The sequence below is a fragment of the Brassica oleracea genome, chromosome C8 (assembly GCF_000695525.1).
Source record: "Brassica oleracea var. oleracea cultivar TO1000 chromosome C8, BOL, whole genome shotgun sequence".
Taxonomy (NCBI): domain Eukaryota; kingdom Viridiplantae; phylum Streptophyta; class Magnoliopsida; order Brassicales; family Brassicaceae; genus Brassica; species Brassica oleracea.
Genome location: NC_027755.1, coordinates 31213444 through 31225762, shown reverse-complemented (window position 1 = coordinate 31225762; position 12319 = coordinate 31213444). Strand labels below are relative to the sequence as shown.

Sequence of the window (12319 nt, the reverse complement as noted above, 5' to 3'; positions counted from 1 at the left end):
GAAACTAGAGCTGGACACGGATCGGATATCCGAATTTTTGAAGGTATTTGTGATTTGTTCGTATGTTACGGATATCTAATTTTTCGATTTGCTTTACTTCGGAAAAATATGATATCCGGAAAATAAATAGATATTTGCGGATATTTACGAATACTTACGGATATCTCATCCACTTTGATTAATACAAATAATCTTAAAAATGTACTACAATTTTATTTTTTAATATATTTTTTTGCATGATATATAAAATAAAAACTAAAAGAAATAGTGAAACTACATATTTTGTAAATTTTAAACTTAGTTAACAATTATAATAACACAAAACTTAAGAAAAATAAAAATTATAATTGTTTTATAATATTTTTCTCTCCTTTTTTATGTAATACTTTTATATAAGTAATAATGTGAATAGAATTTGTCAAATCATATGTTATAAAATAATTATATAAACTTATACATTTAAAGCATTAAGTATAATCAAGATGTACATATATTTATATATTTCCGGATCGGAGCAGATATCCGTTTCCCAAAATTTTGATATTTGTGATTTGTTTCGATTTTAACGTATATTGATTTTTAGTATATTTGTTTTGCTTCAAAAATTTACGGATATCCTAAAATTTCGGATCGAATCGAAACGAATAACAAATCGAATCAAATTTAACGGATGAAATGTCCAGTCCTGGTAGAAACATATTTTATAAACCCTTTATGCCACGATCAAATCTGCATCGTATCAACTTTTTTCTTCTCGAGATATGTATCAGTCCAAGTTGATTTTACTCGTCTTTAACTATTTGAGTAGCTAAGCAAACTAGCAATGTTACTCTAAAACTTTTCACAAAGGGATACAATTTATACAGTATAAAATACTAATCATGTGGGTCAAATATATGAGAATATTATAAGAAACTAATATAATTGAGTAAAAAATAATAAGGGTAGATATGATATAAATTGACATTTGATACGTGCCATTTTGCTACTGGGATCTTCGAGCACATTCAAAAGCTGACGTGTGTATTTTATTTTGGCGGGGACACGCTACCATTCATTTAATGACACGTACGTAACTTTTATTACCGAGAGACACGTGTTAGCTTGTAGCTTGGTCCACAAGCATTATCCCATTTTCGTGGTAGGTCCCCTATTGCCGACACTCCTTGCACTACGATAATTCTTTCCATTTCAAAAGAAAAAATCAAGAGAAATTGATCTATTGCAATGTGAAAGTTTCATGAAATTATTCTTATAAATAAAAAGACTACCCGCTGATTAAAGTCCCCTTTTAATTTTAAAGATCTCTGAAGATGCTCTTGAATAAATAAAAAATATTGAATCGAATTAGGTTAAAAGTGTGTAAAATTAAATTAGGCTTAATTTAAATCAATTAATTTTCCACCGAATTGAATTAGTTAATCAATCTCTTGCTAAATATCTAAGAGAACACGTCTTTGAAAAATATTAATGTAGTCGCTTATTTACTGGACGAACGTAGCTTTCATGGAATAGACTCTGACACTTGTTAATATTTTCACCTCTCATCTAAACAATTCGTTACACAAAATGATTAAGCCATAATCATTGATTATTTATTCTTCCTTGCCTTGGTGTCCTTCTTTCATCGTCTAATTAGTATCATCAAGAGCTCAACTTCTAATCACACAGTCCAGTATACTACTAGCTAGCCACAACTCTGATGTTGACTTTGTACAGTCAAGAGAGCTCATCAACAGAGATCACCACCACCACGAGTACCGATGCTTCCGATAGCCGGGACGAGACTCCACCGTCTGAGACCGTCGTGAGAGATATTCACGCTATGACGACCACCGAGCTTCCACGCCCACAGCAAAGAGGAGGACACTTGTCTCCGACTAGGTCTGTGAACTTTAGCGACGGAGCTTCTTCTGCCGGAGAGAACTTCACCACCGTGAGCAGAGAGTTCAACGCTCTAGTCATCGCGGGCTCTTCCATGGACACCAACAACAACAGCAACGGGAACAACCAATCCATAAGTCATCGTGACGTCATAAACGAGCTGACTAGGATCAGTGAAGATGAAGACGGTGGTGGTGGTGATCAGCATCATCAGGTGCCTGAAGAAGATACAAACCCGTGGGCGATCGTACCGGACGGTTACGATAACCGGGCCGGTTCGGAGAATATTGTGACGACGACTTCATCAAGTGGTCAGAATCGGATGGTGACGGCTGCCTCGGTGCAGAGGGTGAAGAGGGATGAGGTGGAAGCTAAGATAACAGCGTGGCAGACGGCGAAGTTGGCTAAGATTAATAATAGGTTTAAGAGACAAGAGGCTTTTATTAACGGTTGGTTAAATGAGCAGGTCCATAAAGCTAACTCTTGGATGAAGAAAATCGAGGTTAGTTTATAGCAGATCCCATTAGTTAACTAGTTATGTTAAATTTATATACAACACTAGTTATATTGATCTCTTAACATATTATTTTGAGATTATATAGATTATAGTCTTGTAACCCCGTGTGTACGTTAAAATATATTTCAAAGGAATAAGGTTTTAAACTTATATATTATTTTTATGAACGTTTGTCACACATATATTAGAAAAGTGTTTTAAAGCGTTTAATGACAATATATATGTTGTAATATTGATGATGATCGGATGCAGAGGAAGTTGGAAGAAAGGAGAGCAAAGGCGATGGAGAAAACACAGAACAAAGTAGCCAAAGCTCAGAGGAAGGCGGAGGAGAGGAGAGCGACGGCGGAAGCAAAAAGAGGTACGGAGGTTGCTAGGGTTCTTGAAGTCTCTAATCTCATGAGAGCCGTGGGACGACCTCCGGCCAAACGTTCATTTTTCTCTATCTCCTAGCTAAGCGACGTTTCACTCCATCTCCAAGTATTTCTTTTTCTTGTGTATAAATAATATATATATGCTATAAACGTACCATATTATACTGGGAATCAATGTGTATAAATAGAATGTAATATCTATTGTATGTTTTCCACATAAGGTTATTAGCTTACATGTATCGTTTTGTCATTCCAAAACTAGAGCACTAGTTGGGGGAATTTTATCAAACTCTGAGATGCCTGGTTTGAATAAATTGTAACTAGACTAGGATGATTATTCTTTTATACTTTTCATACCTATCCTATTATATTTTATGAAAGTTGAAATGTAATAGTGCGAAATGTGAAATGTGAACTAAATGATCTCTTTTTCAGAGATCTCATATGTGTTTCTTGCTCATCTGGTCTTCTACCATAATGCGTTAATGGGTCTAGAAAGGCTTTCAATGTTTTTGGGTCAGAGAGAGCTTTGATGGGCAACATGCAAAAGTCTTTAGCAATGAAATAATGATGGAAGATTTTCTAGAAAACAAAGATAAATCTCTTAAGTTTATTGCCTAATATATTTTTAATGATAATTGACCTTTTGTGTTAATGTAAGTAAACAAATTAAAGAAATCATTAACTTGGTAAGAATCTAGGATTAACAGAAACACTCGTGTGAAGATGAAAGGATTAAGTAAGGTTCATCACTATCATTGATCTTTGGATCTCAAATAAATCTAAACACATTTTGACAAAGACTCGTCCTCTCGCTTCCTCGTTTCATACTCCACTGACTTTGCTTTTTAATAGTATTTTTGTAATATAGTCTTAACTTGTAAGGAAGTTTCCCGTACTAACACCTTTCTATAGCTTTTGCTTCTTCTAAGAAAAATAACAAATTCTCATATCAATAATCAACAATGTCCACAGTTGAAAAAAAACAAAAATAAAATTCCACTATTCTAGTAATATATTTGATTTGGCATATTTTCAGTTATGCTGTTAGTAGGATGGCAATAATAAAATATTGTTAGTTGCGTGACTTGGGTTCGACGAAAGAGTCAAATCGCCTAGTTTGACCGTAATAGTAGAAAAATAATAAAAGAAACAAAAAGAAATAAAGAAGACGGCTATTATTATTTACAATTACTACCTCCTTCAAATCAGCTAAAAGCCTAAAACGTGATACAGACTCGCGTTTTTATTTATTTTTCTCTGTTAAGAGTTTTATGTTTACCAGTGATTTCGATTTCACATTATTGGAAAGTGGAAACACAGTCTTGAAGTTAATAACTTTTATAAGTGAAGAATTTAAAAAAAAAAAACAGAAAGAAAGAAATTAGAAAAAAAATGAAAAACAAAATACAGAAAAAAAATCAAGACAGTTTAGGGAGGAAGATTCTGTTGACTTTCCTTCCATCATGTCTGTAAATTATTTTCATGATTTTCAGACAAAACATAAAAACAATTTGATTCAGACAAGAAAAATATTTTGACGTTGATTCGATCCATCTTCTTTGATTTTCACGCGTTTATGATCTTCCCCTCCTCCATTCCCACATATATACCCGTCTCATCCACAATTTCATTCCAAGTAACCATCCTTTGATCTTCCCATTATCTTGGAATCACACCTCGTGAATCTATACCCAATTAAGTTCCCTCGATCTCTCGAGCTACGACCGGGTTTGACTTGATCCGTCATTGTTGAAGCCATGGGTAATTGTTGCGGGTCGGCGGGATCGTTAGCCAAGAACGATAACAACAAGCCCACAAAAGGAAGGAAGAATCAAAACCCTTTCTCCATCGACTACGGCCTCCACCACGGCAATAACGGAGGTGGAAAGGTAAAACCTCTCAAGCTTATTGTGCTAACGGATCCAACAGGTCGCGAGATCTCCCAGAAATACAAGCTGGGGAGAGAGCTAGGGCGTGGAGAGTTCGGTGTCACGTACCTATGTACCGACAAAGAGACCGAAGAGGTCTTCGCGTGTAAGTCGATTCTGAAGAAGAAGCTGAGGACGGCTGTGGATATAGAGGATGTTAGGAGAGAAGTTGAGATCATGAGGCATATGCCTGAGCATCCCAATGTTGTTACTTTGAAGGAGACTTATGAGGATGAGCATGCTGTTCATTTGGTTATGGAGCTTTGTGAAGGTGGGGAGTTGTTTGATAGGATAGTAGCGAGAGGGCATTACACTGAGAGAGCTGCTGCTGTTGTGACTAAGACCATCATGGAAGTTGTTCAGGTTCGTCACGATTTAGCCTTTTTTATCTCTCTCTTGATATGTTTGCAGAATTGAAATGACTATATGTTATTGGATTTGAAGTCTAGAAGCGGCCATGATTGCGTCTGATTGGTATATAGTTTGAGCTCTCACGTGCTGCCATTTTCACTGGTTCTAGTGTTAGGACATTATTGCAATGTTAATGTAGCATTGCTTGAAGGGTACTAATTGTTCGCAGGGCGATTTATGGAATTGAAATAGTTACGAACTAAAGCTAAATGATCAATACATATAATATTCTTAATTAGTTAGGGGCCGAACTGTCTATACATACAAACTACTTAAACTTTGGGACAAGACGAATGTTTTGTATCGTCATCCCAGGACCGGCATTGGTTGTTTGCTGCCTGGGAGACGATTTTATGTGTGTATTTGGATTATTCTTTTTAAAAACGTGAGATTAATGAGTTTCCATGTGATCACTGCAGGTGTGTCATAAACATGGGGTAATGCACAGGGACCTGAAACCTGAGAACTTCTTATTTGCAAACAATAAGGAGTCTGCACCTCTTAAGGCCATTGATTTTGGTCTCTCTGTTTTCTTTAAACCAGGTATTGTGTTCTGTTTTTCTTTTTACTACTCCTTTGATGTATAGCAACAATCTTAAACCCACACCATTGTCTTTCTATTGCAGGCGAGAGGTTCAACGAGATCGTTGGGAGTCCGTACTACATGGCTCCTGAGGTGCTAAAACGAAACTATGGGCCAGAGGTTGACATTTGGAGTGCAGGTGTTATTCTTTACATACTCCTCTGTGGTGTCCCTCCTTTCTGGGCAGGTTAGTCTATATTCACATCTTCTAGTAACAAATGTGACTTTTAAGGATCATAAGAGTGATCAAGTTTGTTTATAAACATTTTCAGAAACTGAACAAGGAGTTGCCCTAGCAATTATTCGATCTCAACTGAACTTCAGAAGGGATCCATGGCCTAAGGTTTCTGAAAACGCAAAAGACCTTATCAGGAAAATGCTTGACCCTGACCAAAAACGTCGTCTCACAGCTCAGCAAGTACTAGGTATGGTTTTAATGTTCAAAAAATCGCTAGGGCTTTTTTTAAAAGATTACTGTTTAGAACACATTTTATAATGATGCAAGTTGTTTCTGTTGTCATGTGGAATCTGATAAAGATGAAGAGTAGTAACCGGTCTTGCTTTGTTTTGCGCAGATCATCCGTGGTTACAGAATGCAAAGACAGCTCCCAATGTGTCATTAGGTGAAACAGTAAGGGCAAGGCTGAAGCAGTTCACCGTCATGAACAAGCTCAAGAAACGAGCACTCAGGGTTATTGCTGAGCATTTATCAGACGAAGAAGCTTCTGGTCTAAGAGAAGGATTCCAAATCATGGACACAAACCAAAGAGGGAAGATAAACATCGATGAGCTTAAAATAGGGTTGCAAAAACTTGGCCATGCTGTTCCCCAAGATGATTTACAGATTCTGATGGACGCTGTAAGTTTTTTATTTATCATTACTTTACTATGTCAGCTTTGAAGTTATATACGCAATGCACTGAAGCTTGGAGGGCTTTTATGTAGGGAGATATTGATAAAGATGGATACTTGGACTGCGACGAGTTCATTGCCATATCAGTGCATCTCAGGAAAATGGGCAATGATGAGCATCTCAAGAAAGCGTTTGCGTTCTTTGATCAAGACAACAACGGGTATATTGAAATAGAAGAGTTAAGGGAAGCTTTGTCTCATGAAGTTGGTACAAGTGAAGAGGTTGTTGAAGCCATTATCCGCGATGTTGATACCGATAAGGTTGGTTAGCCTCATCATTATAGTCTCATAAAGTCCTAGAAACAAAAAAAAAAACTATGATGGAAGAATAACTAAACATGATCAAACTCTTCTTTTTGTAGGATGGAAGAATAAGTTATGAAGAGTTTGCGACGATGATGAAAACAGGAACAGATTGGAGAAAAGCTTCTAGGCAGTATTCAAGGGAACGGTTTAATAGTATCAGTCAAAAATTGATGCAAGATGCATCGTTGCATGTCAATAGCGAGGCAATATGAGAGAGTGTGAATACTATGCGACAATCATCACTGGAAGATTGAATCAAAGGGATGCAAATCTTTCTCATTTTCTTTATATTTTTGGGGTTTTAGTTACACCACGATTTAAGAATTTTTAGGCATATAATAGTTGTTACGAATTGTTTCTTTAAGTTTCTGGCTGAAGAGCGAGCGTGCATGCATGGATAAAAGAGAGCTATCGTGTGGCCTCTGTAGATATTTTGTATAATTGTATGGAGTTAGAGAAGATCATCAGTTTTTCCTGTGATACTTTAATTTTCTATAACAATTCAAGAATTATATTAGAAATTTGATTTATTTTAGCCTTTTTTCAAAAAAAAAAAAAAAAAAAAAAGATTTATTTTCCTTTATTTTTTGGGAATCCCGAAGATGTCGAGAGCCTTTACTCATTTCTACTCTTAGTCAGATTCTTATATAAGTATGTTCAGACACATGCATATGACTTGGGAAAATTCTGACAATGAGAGTTTACCTTACAACCGACAGGATGAAAAAATTCGAATAAAAAATCGAAAGTTTGATTACTATTTTGTGTAAAAAATGAAAAAGAGCAGAGCAAATCATATGTCCATTTTTCCTGACGAGGTAGTCCAAGTGGAAAGACGGGTCTGTGTTGGCAACCACCATCCGGGTTCGATCCCCCCATGCGGAAACTACCCTGCTTCATCTGGACACCAAAGCGGATACTGGACCTTCGGGTTCAGGGAAAAACCTCCCGGGTGAAGCTGGCCTGCTGTCTGACCGGGCCCAGGGATTGACCCGCGAAGCGGGGAACCCTGGATTACAAAAAAAAAAAAAAAAAAAAAAAAAATTTTCTTTTTCTTTTTCAAGATCAACATTGTGTCCTCGTTTTTTTTGTCAGAATCTGTTAAAAATGTGTGTAATCCTTTTTAAAGAAACTTAATATAAAAAACCATATACGGAATTATCATTAGTTTACCAAAATCAGTATCAACACACAGTAACAAGTTCGTCTCTGCAATAAGGCAAGTATAACACTTGCTTCAAGCCACAAGATATATAGCCAATTCTAAGACCGTGCTACACACATATAATGTTAGTTTTATCAAATAGTTAACAAGTTTGACTTTGGGTTAGCATACTCTTGTTTCGATCCTTTTCTTATCCAACATACTTTCTATTTTAAACATATTCATTATTTTAAACACTTTTGTACTATATAAAAAACCATTTAATCCCAATTATGTTTTAGGCGATTTCAACCTTTGGGACACGGCACTGCACAATAATGTCGTTGGCTTATCGACATATCTAATCTAACACACTATGTCGTCCATATTATCGTCATCCTGCATACAAACATCAATCATGTTTTGATGAATATCTGAGTAAGAAAATATTGTTCGACCCAATTTCGGTCAACTAGGTAGTTGGCCCTACGTATCTTGGACCGCGTGACCAATAAAGAAGCCCGACTCTGACGAGTAAGAAGAGATCGATTCGAAGAGTCCGAGATCACGGAGAGGTTGAGAGGAATCCGGAATCAATCCACTATAAGAAGAGATCAACGCAAACAAAAGAGGACACGCGGAAAATCCTAGAGAGAGCTATACACACATCGACCTTATTTTCACCTAGTTTTAAGTCTTTTCTCTTATCGATCTTGTTTGTAACGCTCGATCTCATTTAACTTATTTTATTCGATCTTATTCATCAATAAAATCCATCTTTGCCTATTGGAATTTGATTACATCGTTATGTTTTAAAGATATCGCTTCCTACATCATCTTTTCTTCTCCAAATTAAACTCTCGATCACTAGTAAATACTTAGTGTGAATTTTTGGATTTACATTTTGGCGCCGTCTGTGGGGAAGATAAATGAAAAATATATGAGTAAGCGACAAACCTAGCTCCGCCAAAATATTAAGGATAGGCTCCGGGATCAGAAAGAAAAGACCACATGTATCAAAGAAGGAGAGATACGCCCCACCGTATCCATCACGAACAACTTCTGTCGGATGTAGAAGCCAAATCAACTACGACGGTCCGATCGACACCGTGAACGGTGTAAATCTCCTCGAGCCGGCTAGCTTTGATCGTTGGAAGAGGACATAAGAACGATGAAGCCATCTTATCAAAATTCGGCAACTAAAGGCCTTTGATCGCAAAAGAAAGAGAAAGAAGAGGATTGAGACAGCGGAGGAACGCTTTCGGGTACTTATAAGCCACTGCAAGTCCTAACGGCTCTATCGCTAAACCCGAGAAATTTAATGATTCACCCTAAGGCGGCACATATAACCATTATACAGTCCGAACCAAAAAACGTGCGCGAAGAAACGTACGGAAATCTATGTTGACCATCTCTCTTCGTTCGGTCCGAAGAAAAGAGATTGGGAGACAAATGTTGGACCCAATTTTGGCCAACTAGGTAGTTGGGCCTAAGTAACTTGGACCGCGCGACCAATGAAGAAGTCCGACTCCGACGAGCAAGAAGAGATCGATTCGAAGAGCCGGAGATCACAGAGAAGTTGGGAGGAATCCTGAATCAATCAACTATAAGAGGAGATCGACGCAAATAAAGGAGGACACGCGGAAAATCCTAGAGAGAGCTATACACACACATCGATCTTATTTTCACCTAGTTTTAAGTCTTTTCTCTTATCAATCTCGTTTGTAACGCTAGATCTCATTTCACTTATTGTATTCGATCTTATTCATCAATAAAATCAAGCTTTGCCTACTGGAATCTAATTACATCGTTGTGTTCTAAAGATATCGTTGTACACATCATATTTTCTTTCTCGGATTAAACTCTCGATTACTATTAAATATTTAATGTGGATTTTAGGATTTACAAATACCTTCTTGTTTTATCATAAACGTAAAAACAGTTCCATTGGGCATCAGTTAAGAAACCCAATATAATTAAGTTTGATTATTTTCAAAAGAGCTAAGCCCTTAGTAAAAAAACACTTGTCTAATGGGTATTTAGAAAACTAAGTTATATTAGCATTTTAGTATAATTAAGTTTGATTATTTTCAAAAGAGTTAAGCCCTTAGTAAAAAAACTCTTGTATAATGGGTATTTAGAAAATTAAGTTCTAAAAAATCATTTTGAGAAATAATATATCTTTCTCCTTTTCATCTTTTTTTTACATATTTTTATGAATCATTGAAAATCTCAACTCCATCCCAATGTGTTGTTTATAGCATTCAGAAGTACCATCGCTTGTTCCGTGACAAAAAAAAGAAAGAAAAAAGAAGTACCATCGCTTGTATGTGTTTGTCCTTCACTCCTTCACAATCACAAAAATATAAACAAAAAGGCAATTAAACTCGCATCATTGCTTCTTAGTTAAATCGTCTAATAAAAGTTCACGTCGTTTGAAGAAAAAGAACGAAACATCCACGTCGTAGTAGTCTTATCGACACGGGAGACTTGCGTGGCCATTTTGTTTTTTCACCAATTTGTTACAAAATTATTTAAACAATCAATCATGCGAAAGGTGCGAGGATGAGCGGTATACGAACGATGCACATGTCTGATGTGGACCTTGTAGTAAGATAACAGTAAGCTGTGGAAGGATACTAATCATGATTACAGAGCTAAACATTAAAGTAATGATACGTATATAAATTATATACATGCAGCCAACAAAATTAATAATCGTATCACAATGATGAAAAGTCGAAAGTGAAAGGGATCTAGACAATGACATGTTGAACTGATCAATGCGATGGGATTACGTGCCTGGGACCTACTTGCGCCGTTTGCTTACAAAAACAGAAAAGCTGCAATACATTAGCGACTCGTGTATTTTCTTTTTGTTGTTTTTGGGGGAAAGTATCTCTTAATTCGAATTTAATGCAATTATTAGGAATGAATGACTCCGATGACATTATAAATACCACTCCTACTTGATTGTGATTTACTTTCTTATGTTTCTGCATTTAGGTAGGTATAATGATAAAAACCGACTCTCCAATATTGCAAATTTTAAGTAGGCAAATGTTTTTTTTAATCCAATCAGTTCTAGTGTAAACGTACTTAGTGCTAAATACTTCGTCCACTACGATTTAATTATCGTTGTAGTGAAAAAAATCCCGTTTCAAAATAAATATCCTTTTAGAGTTTCAATGCAAAATATATTAATAAAATTTTTCCAGTTTATTTATCTATTGGTTGAAATATAGTTAGATGTATATGTAATTGTGTTTTAGTTTTGCAAAAATACAAAATCATACGTTTTTTTAATATGTGTGCGCATAAACCTACAATTAAAACGAAACGGAGGGAGTAGTAAATTTTTATTTAAAAAATAAATATATTGTTTGATGCTAGCTTAAAATACTTACCGACTAATATCAGAAATAACTGGATTGACTGCTACACAATTACTATGTTAACTACGTAAACCAAAGTTTTTAAATCTAATTTTCCACATAATTATGATTTTGTTTCGAGAAAAAACTCAAATCTCAAAGAAATATGTTGTAGCACATGTTTAAATCTCGTCTATCACTACACCACAACTATGTATTGTTTTCGTTATTAATAATAAAATATAAAGTGAAAATTTGATACTGTGGGTCACGGACATAGACTTTATGGTTGATTTAATCAGAAAGGCTTTTGGAAAATATAGTCTAGAATAACACGAACTGTAGTAATAAAACCTCATAACTATATACCTGTCGGTTTTGGAAACTCTCTCTAGTGTCTCTCTTCCTCATCTACAAACCCTAGTAGCCGCCGTCATCAGCCGCCGTCATCGATTCTGCTTGGGAGGAGATGGGCTTCGGCGTTTTCGTCTTCGCCGTATGCTCTTCTTTTTCCCTCCCCTCTATTTTTCCTTTCTCTCTTGTGTTGTTATGTCGATTGTGTTATTGGCTTTGAACTACGGTGGTACTGTCTTCTCCGGTAAAGCTTGAGATATGCGATGGAAGATTAGATCTGGTTATTGGTGGGTCAGATTTACTCGAATTTTTCCGAATTTGAGGACTTATCTGATGCGCCCTGGATCGTAGACCCACGCCAGGATGGTGCACAACTCGACCCAACCGAAGTTTCCCCATCGGATGATGCAACCATGGTTGAGCCAGAAGCTAACTTTGAAAAGAAAGGACTTAGGGAATGAATGCAACCCCGTGGATGCATATCTGTGGATGCCACACCTATGGAAGGAACTAAGTGGAAGCAACGATC

At 36.3% G+C, this 12319-nt stretch overlaps 2 protein-coding genes across 2 annotated transcripts; both read left to right on the top strand.

The window, feature by feature from the left end:
• Positions 1-1511: 1511 nt before the first annotated feature.
• LOC106307888 (remorin) lies at positions 1512-3218 on the top strand. Its single transcript, XM_013744972.1, has 2 exons — positions 1512-2386; positions 2654-3218. The coding sequence occupies exons 1-2, from the start codon at positions 1703-1705 to the stop codon at positions 2852-2854; spliced, it is 885 nt and encodes a 294-aa protein (XP_013600426.1). The 5' UTR covers positions 1512-1702; the 3' UTR covers positions 2855-3218.
• Positions 3219-4210: 992 nt separating this feature from the next.
• Positions 4211-7400, top strand: LOC106312604 (calcium-dependent protein kinase 32). The gene is made up of 7 exons (XM_013750176.1): positions 4211-5069; positions 5537-5660; positions 5744-5887; positions 5973-6125; positions 6276-6559; positions 6646-6873; positions 6975-7400. The coding sequence occupies exons 1-7, from the start codon at positions 4536-4538 to the stop codon at positions 7128-7130; spliced, it is 1623 nt and encodes a 540-aa protein (XP_013605630.1). The 5' UTR covers positions 4211-4535; the 3' UTR covers positions 7131-7400.
• The last annotated feature ends 4919 nt before the right edge of the window (positions 7401-12319 follow it).